The sequence below is a fragment of the Lepisma saccharinum genome, chromosome 22, assembly GCF_977018435.1.
Source record: "Lepisma saccharinum chromosome 22, izLepSacc3.1, whole genome shotgun sequence".
Classification (NCBI taxonomy): Eukaryota; Metazoa; Arthropoda; class Insecta; order Zygentoma; family Lepismatidae; genus Lepisma; species Lepisma saccharinum.
The window spans coordinates 35,792,890-35,809,205 of record NC_139250.1 but is presented as its reverse complement, the minus strand read 5'-3'; the positions used below and the strand labels follow the sequence as shown (position 1 = coordinate 35,809,205).

The window sequence follows — 16,316 nt, the reverse complement described above, 5'->3', positions numbered from 1 at the left end:
CAGCTCGGTCTTGTTTGTGCATGCCTGGTGGATGCTTGCTTACAGACTGAAAGGGCCCATGTCACTTCAATGTGACACCCCCCACTGTCATGTGTTCCTTCGGTCTGAACGTTGTCTATACTTAACAAGATTGTTAGCTACTTCATCAGAGATTAAGATTTAATTTAGCCTGTATCACAGAGAACAAATTGCAAGTACTGTTGTTAATAAGGCTAGAATTTTGGTAGAAGGTTCCTTCAATAATCATGAATGGGCCTCTGGAGTGGAATAAAGTAATGCTGTTACCTTGTAATAAGAAGGGGTCTGAGGTTCAATCCCCAGTGGAGTCAGAGTGCTTCTGATCTTTCAAACTGTAGGTCCGGCCCAGATTTCTTAAGTAGATTTTTTTTTAATATTTGCGGCCAGTCTTATTTGCTTCTACTTTAGTTTTAGTGCAAATGTTTTTCAAACTGCTGGGGCCGTTTGTTTAGGGGGTGCATTTTAATTTCCATATAAACTTTAAAAAATCAGAAATGCATTTATGAGTGAATAACTGGGCTGTGGTCTCGGAAAGGTTGAAAACCACTGCAACAAGCAGGCAAAATACATTACTAGTTGCTCCGTGACCAGTTTTAGCAGCCATTTAACCAAATTATACATGATGAGCTAGAAAGTCAGACTACAAATATAATTTAATGAACACAAAATTTAATGTAAAGAGATTAGATACTAGATTTTCAAAAGGTAGAGCAGTATTTTCCTTTTTGCTTCATGTACGTGTTTGTATAACAAATTCAAACATTGAAAATCATTACTAGGGCCTGGGACATTATGTTATAACATATTTTTTATTTGGCATCAGATCGAATATTAGGGTGAGATCTTTACATATCTGATGAAAATCAGCCAAAATAGACGAACTTGATGAGGCATATTTTACCAATTTCCCATTTTTACAACACATTTCTTCAATTTTCTTGTAATAAGACATATTTCTGTATAATTTCGTACTTATCTTGCATATAATATGTTATTTTCTCATTTATTCTTCGTATAGCGTAACTGATGGTTACTATTATCGATGGCAGGATAAGGAAATTACGAACGAAGAAATTGAAAGCAGATGCTGTATTTTCTTATCAACTAGCACAGAACAATAATACCCCATTTTTTTATCCTGCCGACAATTGATAGCCGTGCAAACATTTTTCAGAGAAAATGTTCTCTTTCACGGCACGAGAATCACCGGGCAGGAAGTAAACAAGTTTCAATTGTTTAAATTTCTTCACTTTTTTTGCTAGTTGTGTGAAACGAGGGAAGTATATTTGAAGAGATCTTTAGTATTGCAGGATTTAGACACGGCAAAACATCAAAATCTGCCTAAAAAGTTGTGTTTGAGAATTGATTGTATAGATTTACCAGAGTTCTAGCGAGCTGCCAATTTTATGATTTAGTTTCCACAAAGGTGTAAATATGAGATAATAGCAAATGAAACTTGGGATAATTGCAGTGAACCTCAAGATATTTTCAGTATTTTTCTACTACATTCTTCAGTTAAAGGGATTCTGACTTCATTTAAAACCTCACCTCCCAACCTGGAAGATACTGACATCCCGTATGATGAAAAATTCGAAAGTACTTTTGTGGATATTTTTGGCTCTAATGGGAATATTCCTGCCTTTTTCTGACATTTTTAATTTTTCATGACTTTTTATTTAATTTTCATGACATATTATTCAATTTTTATGACATAATTACATACATATTTTACAGTTTTATAGGACATAAAGTCCCGGGCCCTAATCATAACATATTAATAACACTCTTAGGTTATATTAAAAATGCATACAAAACTACTCTGGTGATGTGAATATGTTTATACTACATACATATATTTAATAAGCATACTGAAACATGAAGATAACACTCTGAAAGAACCACCCATTCAAAAATGCCAGCTTTTCTTAAAACACTGTTTATGTCTAGCTACGAATTTCATATTTTAAGTTGTATTTTATATTTAGAAATGAGTGTCTATTTTACAGTAGGGAGATAAATGAAAACCATGGAACAGGAAAAAACTGCCAACTCCTGTATTTTCAATAACTTGAGACGCTTTTGTGAAAAAAGCCGAAAAAAAAACTAATTTCTCTTCACTATTGGTGAAAATATGGCTTTACAAAAACGACAAATAATTCCTAAACACAGTGTATATATAATTCATATGCTTTAGTTTTGCAAACTAGATATCTAAATATGCATTCCTTTCAAAGCAATACCCATTATAGTCACTTGGTCACATGCATTAAAAAGCTTAGTGACCACTCATGTTCTTCAAGGTGCATTTGCATATTATATATTGGATGGGAACAAACATTAGTAAATTCTTATCAGCATTGGCAAAAATTTCACACTGATACATTCCTAATTTGGTCAGATTTATAAATGGAGGATGATTTTTGCAATGTGTGGAAATGGGGGGGGGGGGGTATCTTTTAGATTCGAAATGAGTATGAATGAATGTCAACTTTGTAGAATATATGTTAATAGTGAAGTTGTCATTCTCCTACATTATCGCCGTTAGAATTGTGTTGAAAAACTATACATGTACCTCCATAAGGTACAGGGTGGCGCGGAGCCAACTGATACATTTGAAAGTTGAATATATTATGCATGCACGATAGTTTGAAGTGGATTGCGTTGGGGATGAGAAGAGGGTAGGATGCCATTTCATAAGAACACAGCAACAGTCATAATGGACCGTTGGAGCGTTGAACATCACGTTTTCTGTGTTCGTAGTTATTATGAAATGAAGTCAGTGGTTAAAATTCAGCAATTGTTCAGAAAACAATTCATTGTTAGACGACATGGTAACGTACCATCTCGGAATATCATATTGGCTTGGGTGAAGAAATTTGAAGGAACTGGCAATGTATTGGATGTGAAACATGGAGCTCCAACAACAGTGTGTACGCCCGAGAACTTGCAGAGAGTGAGGCAAGCATTTGAATGTAGTCCACAACGATCGGAACGATAGCAGTTTCTGATTTTAGGCATGAGTAGGAAAAGTTTATCTTTAACCTTTTGAGTCCCAAGGCCATTTTCACAATGTAACCCCCTTGGTCCCAAGCCGATTTTGAGCAAAATGCAGAGTTTCAATTAAATGAGTGTAGATCGGAGGCTAATTGCCCTAGAGAGATGAATGATATACCGTTGTACATGGAATGAACCAGAGATTCAGACTGTATGAAATTTATGCAAATTCAAATGGGGTCAGACGATATATAATTTATGCACATTCGGCATACATATGGAGGGGGGAAATCACCTGAAAAATACTTTTTTTTAAAAAAAATACCACCCCCACCCCCTGCTTGCGCCTGCACGGAAAACTTTCATTTTGACATCGGATACTGATAAACAAGCTTCCTTCGAATGCAGTTACCAGGCGAGAGTGAAAGCATTGCTTTAGAACAACAAAGCCTTTCTTTGTCGGCAAAAATTTTCCCTTGAAAAGAGATGCAAAAGAGAAGTCCCTTTTCCTGCCTTTTCCCCTCCATTTTCATGAAGAAAAAAAGTGCAAGAAACATTTCTGTTAAATACATGTGTTAGGAAAAATATTTAAAAAATTGAAATTCTAGGCAAAAATAGAAAAGTTATAACGTAAAAACTACGACCTTGAAAGAGCGTCTCGATCGAGACGCTTGGGACCATGAGGGTTACATTTGGGTATCTCGACCGAGATGCTTGGGACCCAAAAGGTTCAATTTTCACCCATACAAACTGCAGGTTGTTCAAAAACTTTAAGACACAGACAAGGAAGCAATAGTTACATGCTGCACTACCATGATTCATTTGCTAAGGGAGAACCCCGAAACCATCAATAACTTGCTAATGACTGACGATGCACATTTTCACCTTTTGGGCTATGTAAACAAACAGAACATGCACTACTGGTCACCAGTAAACCTGAAAGAACTGCATGAAACGCCATTGCACTCTCGCAAAGTGACAGTTTGGTGTGTTCAGGATTGTTGGGCCATATTTCCTTGAAAATGACAATGGAGAAGAAGTGAATGTTAATTCGGAACGTTATGTAGCAATGTTGAAACGCTTTGTGGAACCAGAGTTACGACGTCTAGCTATTGATCCCAAAACACTTGATTTCCAGCAGGATGGAGCAACATCCCACACCACAAGAATCAGTATGGAACTCGTTCGACGGTTGTTCCGAAGTGTTCTCTCTCGAAGCGGAGATATTGCATGGCCAGCTCGGTCACCTGATCTTACTGTCCCTGACATTTTCCTGTGGGGATTCTTGAAAGACCGTTTGTTCAGAAGGCATATCACAACTTTTCAACAACTGAAAGAAGCCACTGTTGAGGAAGTAACAACTATTGATGAGGAACTACGGACACGTGTGTACAATAACTTCCAGAGATGTCTGCAACAATGCATTGATGCCGAAGGAGGCCAGCGACCTGTCTGATGTAATTTTCAAAAAATGAATTTGTAAGTTGTTAGTAATAAAATTGCATACTTCAATGTAAAATTACATACAGTTTTCCTAATTCTCCTTCCTTTCTTTCATCATCTATGAGCATATCAAATGTGTCAGTTGGCTCCGTGCCACCCTGTAGAAGGGACTGCAAAAATACCAAGACAATCTAATGTAACTAACCTCCTCAAATGACAAAAATGTTATATACACTGATGATGTAAAACTATAGAAAATTCTATGGTAACATATGTGAATATGCCTAACCTACTCACATGAGAGAATAACATACACAAAATACATGCAAATGGATGGAATATGCATGGTGGGGGTCAAACTCGAAGAGGGTTTCATGACAGACAATATATTACATGATCAGCTGTTCAATGCATCCCTAATAGCTTGCAACAGTTGATCACATAATATATTGCCTCAACTATGAAACCTGGAGGAACAGTGGTTCGGATCCCACTTTAAAGTGTAGGTCCAGCCCCAATGTATGATATTCAATGTGACGTCAGTATGAGTCAGAGCATGATGGGAAATGTGGCAAAACCAAATGCTGTGTGCAAGAAAATGACCCGATGTTTAACATTTTAATTGTATTATTTTATATTTTAAAAATGAAGTTTCCATTTGGTGAATTAATGTGTTGCATATGTATGTGTGTTTGTGCCATTTTTTATGTATTAATTGTGCGAGACCTTCATACCTTCATACAGTCTCTTCGGTGTTTAAGATGGCATGATTTTTCCAATGCGTGGTGAAATATGAATCGTATTTGAAAAGTAAGTACTGTGTTTATGGCTATATGACTTATATGACTCTTATGTTACTATTTACATCTGCATGCTTTGCAACATGTGTGGTCGCAGTACGATCTCTAATCTCTTACTGCGAAACGTTTCAATATTTTCAGTGAAATGATATGATTGTTCCAAATAAGTGCTTATTTAGTACTTTTTACATACAAAATGTTTCTGAATTTGAAATAGCTGTGTTTATTTTTTTAACTTCAGCCAAGCAACCTAACAACACTAACTGAGCATTACAAGTGTTAGATCGGCCTGCATTCTGACTTGGGTGCTGCGGAAATGTCTTGAAACACTAAGCACACCGTGAAACGAAAAGGTTTGGGAACCCCTGCACTACACTATAAAAAATAGCAAAAATTCTCGACTAGTAGCATAATTTCTTGACCATCTTGTTGATTTCTTGACTGGCAGACACCCTGATTAATTATAGTGGTCAATTGTTTTTCTTCACAATTAATTGTATACAATTACAAACAAAGTAACAAAAGAAAAATAAGTAATAAAAGTAAAATAAAAATTATACAGTTTGCATATGAGGAGTCAAAAACTGGATTAGGGGTGTAAGGGGCACCTTCCACATAAGTGCCCAAAAGTAAACCTCACTTTCATATAGTACACCCTGGACTGCATTTTGCAGACTAATATTTCAGGATTTTATTTATGCAACCCTACAGTTGATATTTGTAACGATAAGGGGCTGGACCCCGTATAATATGACGGGTGCAAAATGGCCTAAGTGCTGATGGACCCAAAATTTTAAAATCAAAAAAGTGGATTAACCATTAATTACAGTAGTTTATTTTTTACTAACACAATGAAAAAGATATCTGAAGAGTAAAATTAAAAATAAAAGCAATACAGTTTCTATATGAACACACAAATACCTACAGAGAAAGCAAATTCCGTTAGCTAAAAGTAATATGATTTGTTTTCTGAGAATTGATTCTAGGTCCAAATTGTTTAACATGGGTGTTTTTAATTGTCCTTGAAATGGTACAATTTAGGAAGAGGCTTGGATTTCGGGCAGTCTGTTCCAGTGACCTGCAGAGGTAACAGTACAAGAATTGGCGTAGAAGTTGGACCTGTGCATAGGAATGGATAATAGAGATTTGTTAGATACAGCTATATATTAGAATGTATTGCTTAGTTATTGATGTGGTTACCAGTTGAGCCTTCTTTAGGAAGTCCACTCCAGTGCAAGAATTAGGCCTAGCTAATTAATTTTAATCCAATTTTGTATTAATTAATAAATTAAATGTTTTAAGATCACATTTCATAGCTTACCTCAGATTCATGGTTTTCTTGGTCCTCCATTTGCCACCCCCCCCCCCCCCCCCAAATAAATGGACCCTGAGAAAAAGCACCTGGTTTATTATTGTCTTGTCTAACCCTGATCATGAGAGTCAGTTGTTGAAATTTGATGTGACACTGGCAACCAAGCTGTGTCAGATTTTTCAAATCTACGAATTGGAATGTAAAGTTCGAGGCATGAGTTTACAATACTGGACCACTCTCCAATTTCTATAAAATTTCGCCTACTTACTAATTTAGGTGTCCTGATGACGTAACTGTAGTTCATATTTGGCGGTCGCTTGTTAAAATTGTACATTTACGTCTAGAAATTGTAAAATAACCTTGCGATTTACCATGTTGATTGTCCCTACACAGCAATTCGGAACCATCTTTCTTTCGCAATTCGTTAATGGTCTTCCTTTATGCACAACAATCTTGCTGACGTAAGATGAGGAATGCCTACGAGGTTAGGTTAGGCCTGTTAGGTTAGGTTCCATTAGCATAAATACAAAGAAAAATTAATATTTTAGCTACGAGAACTATACCTTGTCTTGCCTGTTGATTTCTTCATGTTGGGAAAATGGCATCTTCCGTGGAGCTATTGTTCTTATGGTAGGGTTACGTTACGTTAAGAAAACATAGTTTATTTAATTTTTTTCTCGATTTCCATACTTGATCGCCAATTATTACATGCAGATTCGTGTTTAGGAGTTCACAATTAGTGAGTAGGCGACATTTCATAGAAATTGGAGAGTGGTCCGGTATTGTAAACTTGTTCCAAGTTCGATGCTGATAGTAATTTTATGTAATCTTTGATTTTGCACTTTCTTCTCTGCATATGTTAAAAAAATTCAGCATTACAACATGTGTCACCACAATTTGCCACTAAAATCACAGGGCAAGAAGTATGTGTTTTCTTGCATGTACGATCAATTATTCAGCACGAAATGTGATGCAATTTAAAAGTATCGGTACGTTTATGTAGTTAGGTTTGATCCTCATACAGGTGTTAATCGAATTTGAACGTGTAAAATGAAATTTGTTTTAAAATAATGGAGTGACTTATCTTCACCAGGTGGTGTAGCTAGTGTTGGGAGCTATTTTCACCACATTTTAAACTATGAATGTGCATGATGTACAACCTGGCCTACCCAGCTACGCTGGTGTGTGTATACTTTAGTTGTTGTGTGAATTTATTTTCGTGCAGGATAAGAGTACTGTTTTCCTGCATTCCATGGAGTCAAAAGAGTTCCACAACGTTTTCCAATATGGACTGATGCTGCTAATATGTCACATGACGTAAGTATGAAGGGGTATTACGTTCCTAAATGATTTTGTTATTAGGTTAGGCAGGTCAGGTTTAGGGCTATTAGCATTAAAATTACATTGTAACTTTTATGCTATTCCCACCACCTGGTGAAAATAGCCTGTCTTAAAATAACGTGACCGGAGTAGAAGGAATAGGACTTTGCTGGTCACATTTCGGTGCTAAATATCTAGCATATTTGCGGTTTATGTATCTGGCGGAGCGATTTTACAATATCGGACACTTCCCCAATTTCGTTCAAATTTCGCATACTCAATAATGCATCTGCAGTTAAAAATTGGCGCTCGCGTGTAGAACATGCAAAATAAGCAGTTCCGTGATAGCAACCGACACCTTCGATTTCTCAAGAAAAGCAATGTTTATCGAAAGATTCGAAAACCTTGAAAACTACATATATATATTCCTTTTTTGGATCGAATTTACAATACCGGACCCCTCTCCGATTTTTTAAATATTTCGCATACTCACTTATTGAGGCCTCCTAATCACAAATTTGAAGTTAAAATTTGGGGGTCATGCATAGAAATTGCAAAATAAGGGGGTCCGTGATCGCAACTGACAATGCACAATTGCTCATTATTTATCACAAGATTTTGCGTTTCGAATACTTAAGGAACGAAATATATATTCCTCATATTACTACGACTCCAAATTTTAACTATGCTTGCCTAACCTAACCGTGAATAGTTCGTGGGGCTATCTGCCAATGGTTTTACAAACCCAAATTTTAACTGTTTGCTTAACCTAACCTTACCGAGAATGGTCAGTGGGGCTATCCGTGAATGCTTTTCATAACGAACCGATAAAAAAATCTTATTTTCGTAGCACTTTAACGGCATGAACTTAACGAAGATGCCACTTTCGTATCCTGCAATTTTACGATCGATACATTGTTGCCAAACTTACCTGTAATCAAATCAGTCCACACTCCACATGCTCTTCTACATCTTGATTGTCACTGTCGTCATCTTGGCAAAATACCAAAATCCCTAAGTATGTTGATTAGCCCACGGCCATCATCCTGCACACTCCACCTAACAATCTGTACAACATTAACAACTTTTTTACTGTTCTCTTCCGCCATTCTTACACGATCCATGCTCTCCAAGTATGAAATCAACAGTGTGGCAATGCTGTAGACAGCGTAACTAATTGCGAACGTCAATTGTTCATATCAACAAATATGTTTCCATACTTACATACGGAGAATCATTGCGAGAATAGAAAAGCTTATTTTACAACTTCTACACGTTAATGCACAAGTTCTACACTTCACTCTAACATGTTAACCTCAGATAAATCCTCATGACTAATTATTTGTGAGTATAAGCAGTAGAATAGAAATTACAGAAGGATCCGGTATTGTAAATTCTTGCCCAATTTTTTTTACTATGACCCCAAATTTTAACTATGTTAGCCTAACATAACCTGACCATGCATGGTTCATGGGGCTATCCGTGAATGGTTCGTGGGGCTATCCGTGCATTTTCGTAGCACTTAGTATTTATGAACGAATACCACCATATTATTAATATGGCAAAACTGTCAAAGCCGGGAATCGGATTTCTTCAAATTTACAGGAGAAAGTACTTACGGAATTGAGTTTCTATGTAATTTCGGAAGGTCGTAGAAGTGTTTTCTCGCATTTTTCAATGTATTTGGATGCTAATTCATGTATTTTTCTATAATATAGTCCGTCCGATGAACGAAAGCTGTTGCTTGCATTTCCATCCATGTACTTGAACCGAATATTGCGAGCATTTGATGACGTAATCCCCGGTAAGTGTTTTCAAACAATTATTTTCACTATATTGCCCAACCGAACCTAACCTTAACGTGATGGTGTGTGGGGCTATGCGTGAATGGTTTTTGGGGCTATGCAGGAATGGTTTTTGGGGCTATTCGTGGATGGTCATACTATCCCGAATGGTTTTTGGGGCTATGCTGAATTTTTCTGTTAAGAAGGTTGAAACACTGCTTTGCCATTTGAAACACAACACTAGTCAAGATTTGCCCGCCATTTTGCGTGTTCAGGATACGAGAAAAGAACGAACAATAATTACTCGTTATGTTGACAATAGATACTAATTTCGTTAAAAAAAGCAAAATCCCTTGTTAAACAATATTTCGCAATGCAGAATAAGTAAGTACGAATGTCAACAATTACAGAATAAACGAGTTACAGCCGATTCCCGGCTTTGACAGTTTTACCATTAATATTTACCCAACCGAAATTGACTAAAAAATGGCTTTTTTCAAAGCAAAACTTTTCCTCCCTTCACGTAAGATGCCCGCCATCTTGGGTAACGGTTCCGATTGTTTTATGATTTTTTTTTTTTAAATTCTCCAAGCAGCGAGACTATCTATCGTAGAATTTTGGAAATCATTGTCACACAAAATTTGAACCTTCCTTAAAGTAATGTGCACTGTTTGGATTCCAAAAAAAAGTTATTTATGTTGAGAAGAAAAACTTAAAAATTACCTTACGCAAGCATGCACGCTTCCCATGGACAAGGTTTTTTCCGTTGACAATCAACTGTATGTATCATAAGACTAGTTGGAATGAAAGTAGAAATAAATCAGAACCTTAGTAGAATGCATTTAGGGACTGGGTCCGTGGTCACATCCTACACCCTGAATTTCGCAAGATTTTTTTTTTTTTTATGAAGATTGTGTTTTGCAAATTCTGAAGAACAAAATTTCAGAGCACGAAAACAAATATTTACAGTACAGTCATTTAAAGTTGAGGTGTAGCCATTTGAAGTTGCGAGGTGGAACTGTACTTGTGGCCATGTTAGTTTCATTGCACCCATACCGATGGATATATTTAAAGTCGGTTTTTCAGGGCTATACCCCAAGAAATTTCATAAAAATTGCTGGCTCCAAATTTCCCGCCGATTCCAGGCTCCGCCCCTGGGGTAGTTAACCTACAGCCTTCTACCGCTACTGCTTTGGCTACCTGCCTTTCTCTATAGAGTCCATTTGGAAGGCTTGTTAGAAACTGGCAGGAGCCACCTACCGAACACTGTTTTTACCAAAAAATTAAACCTCACAAGGTAACTTATCTCTTTATCCATTATCCCATTCCAGAAGTCATAAGAAGAAAAAGAAAATATGCAGAGGTGCACACCCTTTTCTTAGAAGAAACTTATATTTTGATGAAAATATTTGAAATGTGGTCGGAATCGAGGGTGTAGGATGTGACCACGGAGCCTAGGGACTTTATTTTAATGCTAAGAGAACCAAACCTTACGTGCCTAACAACCACAAAAGCATATATTGAACAAAATATTAAGTTATCGCTAAAACTCCGCAGTATGTGTTAACAAATTGAAATCGAACCATGTAAAAATTGCATTCATATCATCATGAAATCGCAATAAAACAAAAGGGACTTGGGCCCCATCTTGCAATGCTGTAGACAACGTAACAAATTGCGAATGTAACTTATTCATAGAAAACATGGTTCCCAATCACTTATTGTGTATAGACAATCATCGTGGTAATTGATAAAGGTATTTTACATCTTCTTCATGCCATTCTACAATTTCTACACGTGAGTACCAAATCTTAACTGCATATACGTCATCAGGACTCCATAATTAGTGAGTATTCAAATTATTAACGAAATTATGGCATTTTGTCGAAGCAAAACTTGACAAATTCTTCGTTACTTTACAATTTCTACTCGTGAGCGCCAAATTTTGTTATAATTTAACAATACAGGGAATTTATCCAATTTGTTTGAAATTTGGGCCTCGTAATCACGAATAGCTGCACTTAAAATTTGGCACTTATTTGGGGGCAGGTGAATCCGGTCAATTTCTAACATGCCTTTAACAGGGACTCTATAGAGAAAGCCGGGGAGCTGGAGCGGAGGAGGGGCCCCGTTAGCGGTTGGGGGCGGTAGGTCAATTACCCCAGGGGCGAAGCCCGGAATCGGTGGGAAACTTGGAAATTGAGGGTGTAAAAATAAGGGTAAATATGCAATATCGCCCGGAAGGATTTCTTCAAATTTACAGGAGAAAGTACTTACTGAAATGAGTTTCTTTACCATTAAGAATTAATCACTTTTTACGTAAGAAATTGGCATTGCCTGCCACATTATGCCGTTGTTTCCATTGCGTGCGGCAGATGACGAGATCGTTGAAAGTCACGAGATCTCGGCAGTGTTTCCAAATGTGCCTTTTTTTTATGGAAATTTCTATTTTTAACTATGTTCGCCGCACTTTCTTTGTCGTAAACACGTCGTTGTGTTTCAAGAAGATGATCATCAGCAGAACGTGCAACGACTCATGGGTGAAGAAATTCCAATCCATTCACAAAATATCGAGAGGGTTTGGCGTAATGTCCGGGATTCAATTCCAGTGTTTGGAAGAAGAAAATATCACTTCACAGGATATTTATCTGAGTACCTTTTCAAAAGTAATTTTCCACGGGAGACAAGAGTTCATGATTTTTTTAAACAAGCAGCTACCGTTCAGTACATGTGAGTACAAAAATAGATATTCCAAGTAGCAATATACTGCGTTTTGTGTTCATTGAAATTGTAAGTGGCTTGAATTGCGTTAATTGAACTTTTAAATTTCTCCAATCAAACGCAATATAATGCGTTTTCTGTTTATTGAACTTTTCATTGGCGCCTCTTGTGTTACTTCAACATGTAAAATTCAATCTAGAAGAAAAAATAATATATTTTGTCTAGTCATGTATTATTTTTTTTTATTTCTAACGTGTTTAAATGTTTATTATTTTAACTATGTTTGCCTAACCTAACCAAACCTAACCCAACCTTATCGTGCATGAAAAAAAAATTGAAATAGTACGTAATTTTCCGTCATGAAGGTTTGAAACACTGCTTGCGCACTGAAAATTGACCAAACAAAAGCTGGCGTGTCATGATGCGCCATGATCCATTACGAGTGCACGCCATATTGTGTATTACAGAAGCGGAACAAGTAAGACAAATAATCAATCGTAATATGAAAAGTTGACACTATTTTATGGAAAAAGGCATAATTTCACCTTAAAGAATGTTCCGCAAGGCAAAATAGGGAGCGAATTTACAATATAGAGAAAGTCTCCAATTTTGTTAATTTTCGGTGTACTAACTAATTTTGACCTCCTAATCACGAATCTGTTGAAAAAAACCGGGGGTCACGTCTGAAAATTTGAAAAAAAGCCGATTGAATTTTTTTTATATATAGGTGTATATGCGTAGTTTTATGAAAAAAAATGTAATCTACTGTCATTGTGTCCAACCACGCCGTTGTTTTACAAGAAAATGATTTATGATGTTCAATTCTAGTACGATCTCTATTATTTCGATGAATTTAGGGGTGAAATGAGTGCTAATGGATCCTAACCTAACCTCGTGTGAATGGTTTTTGGGGCTAACATCAATGGTTTGTGGGGCTACCCGTGGATGGTTTTTGGTGCTAATGAACAATTTTTCATCATAATGTACAATTTCCAGACGTGACCCCCGGATTTTTAAAACAGATTCGTGATAAGGAGGCAAAAATTAGTTAGTATACCGAAAATTAACGAAATTGGAGACTTTCTCTATATTGTAAATTCTTACCCAAAAGAGGTAAGTACCAGTGGTAAAATTAAGGAAATAAATGAGTGAAAGGTGTCCGGGCGTTATCGCATACTTACCGAAATAAGAACTTAATTTAGATTATTTTGCTATTTCCACGTGTGAGCGCCAAATTTTGACTGCAGATTCGTGATTAGGAGGCCAAAATTAGTGAGGTATTGTAAAATCGCTCCTAAATTTTAACTGCAGTTTCGTGATTAGGAACCCTACATTATTATGTATGCGAAATATGAACGAAACTGGGGAAGTGTCCGGTATTGTAAAATCATACCGTATCGGGCATCGTACAGCACCCAAAATCTTTAAATTAATAAAGAATGCAAACTTTTCGAGGTTGTACGGTCAGTAGCGGCACATTTTTCGTCCTCACTTCGGCTATGAATCTTTGCTGTAAAGTGTGATCTTTACAGTATATCTTCGCCATTTATTGGAAGGGAGCTTTGCGTTTAATCAAGGAAATAGATTCAACAGATCTGAATAGTATTACACTTACAACGAGGGGTAAACACCTCTGAATCTTCATGCCAAGTTGCCGACGTTTTCCTTCAGCAGAAAATATGCCAATTTTCAACCCTTCTTTCTTCAAACACAACCGGCACGCCCCAACATAGCGTTTACTTTTGACAGTCCCGCCATTTTTGGATCGCGACATTATAGTTCCTCTTGTTTCTTATGTGCTTAAATATCACTTGCAACTTCCGGTTAATTCCAGGTACTGATGCTATCAGTAAAATTATCAGATACACTCACTCAATTTGTCTACGATATTATCTAGCTATGTCATTTGCGCTGAAGTTCACAGATTATGACACAGATAGATTACACAGATTACTCTTTATCGATTATTTCAGTGTATGCACAGTTTACACAAAAACATTTCACACAGACTGAATATCTGTGTCAAGACTACCACGAGTCAGTAGGGCCATAGTAGGGGAATGGGGTATCCCGTAAAGTCGGTACTGGGATCGGGAAAATAATTTCCCGTCCCGATTCCGACTTTTCGTGATCCCGAACAGTTGAAAAATTCCAAATTACCATGATTAAAAGTGGTAAAATATCGAAGTTTTCTGCATTGTTACTTTTTTATTCTATTTTTAGGTCTAGAGCATAGAAAAGTTAGGTAATAGAAGTGGAAGCTACATTTAAACCTCGCTGCGCTTTGAAATTGCATTTCCATCGGTGGCCAGTAGATGGCGCGGCCGTCTTCTTTTGCTGCTCGCAGTAAATAGGGGGGGGGGAGATTCATTGTCCCACTGGAGTGTCCTTCACCACAGAAAGGACAGGGGTGGGTTGTGAAACAGGTTTTCTGAAAACGAGGGGGGAATATATGTCTTTTTCTGATTTCATGCAGTTCGTGAATTTACGGAATGAGGACTTTGCCAGGCAGCTACATACCCTACCAGGGCGCGAAATCATTGAAGATTGATTTTTTTTTCAGGGGGGGGGCAAGAAGATTGTGGTCTACACAGACATACACAAACTATACATATATATTATGTATGTGCATGAAACTTTTCAAATTTTCTACCAAGCAACTGAGAAGAAAGAGCCTATATGATTAATATTTATAATGTTATTAAATATAAAAGTAAATTACTAAACATGTAAAAATACATTAGTATTTAATACATATAAGGGAATTTATTTGATATTTTTTATGTATCAGATATTTATAACTGCCTTCTCGATTGCGCCGTGAATACGTTTTCGCCTTGCAATCAAGGAGTCCCGGGTTCGATACCTAGTGGAGGCACATAGTGGTTCGGATCCCACTTTAAACTATCGTTTGATTGACTTGTTATTGATTTTTAGTTTTGGTTATTATGTATAGGTTTTCTACCTACCTGTGGGTGATCGCGGCGATAGGGTTGAAATAAAACATTATCTCTTATGCCTTTAGAATCGGTTAGGATGGAAGGGGGAAGGGTGCGTGGTATTCATATTAACACAAGGTTAGTCGAGCAACTGTGCAGAATAAGGTTGACTAACAATGGCAGTGAGCCTAAAGTATCCAAAGTAAACATATATTGCTTAAATATTATGTCTGCATTATACAGTGACTCAACTACAGGGGGGACAGGCGCTAATGCGAGCAATTACCCCTTCGATTTCAAATTTTATGCAAATAAAAATTCATTTTGTAAAATTTTCTTGCTTGTTTCGCTCGCATTATCTGCTATTCTTGTTTTCATCAAGTTCAGAGGGGCGGCGGGAGCCAGCCATTGGGCACGAATGATCTAAAAAAAAGTTGTAAAAGAGAGAATGCCATGGCGTCCAGGGAAATTAATTGCGCACTAATAAATCAATATTGTTTTCAATTGCACAAATTGGATCTAAAAATTTTTGAGGTATCTATCTGCATTTTTACGGACCTTCTCATCGGACTAAAATGTATGATATAAAGAAATCCCCTCACCAGTGGCGGCTCGTGGTGAACCAAAGTGGAGGGGCGACAGCTCATAAATTTGCTCTACTTGTAATGTGAGTTTAATTGCTTAATTTCGTATATAACAGCCAACATGATAAGAAATTGATATATTCGTCTTTACCGAATATCATGCTTTGCACGTTTGCACATATTATGATAAATTAATAATTATTTAACAGTAATGCGAAGATTACGAAAGATGGAAGAAGAAATAGAGTTCTAACAGATTTAGTTGTTTGTTTTTTTAACTTAACAGAGGGGTAATTTGATAAGCACGATGACGAATATTTAAGTGCATTGAACGTGAAAATTTCTAGTAAAAATCTTACACAAAAAACGTTTCCTGTCCAACATGACTAATTGATATATGA

General features: G+C 36.8%; 1 protein-coding gene across 1 annotated transcript in view; it reads right to left on the bottom strand.

Moving 5' to 3' along the window:
* LOC146004563 (uncharacterized) overlaps nt 1-14,327 on the bottom strand; it is a 38,164-nt gene extending 23,837 nt beyond the window's left edge. The window contains exon 1 of the mRNA XM_083143430.1: nt 14,008-14,327. Within this exon, the coding sequence (XP_082999556.1) occupies nt 14,008-14,166 (159 nt within the window). The 5' untranslated portion in view covers nt 14,167-14,327. The remainder of the gene's footprint in view (nt 1-14,007) is intronic.
* Between the last annotated feature and the right edge of the window lie 1,989 nt (nt 14,328-16,316).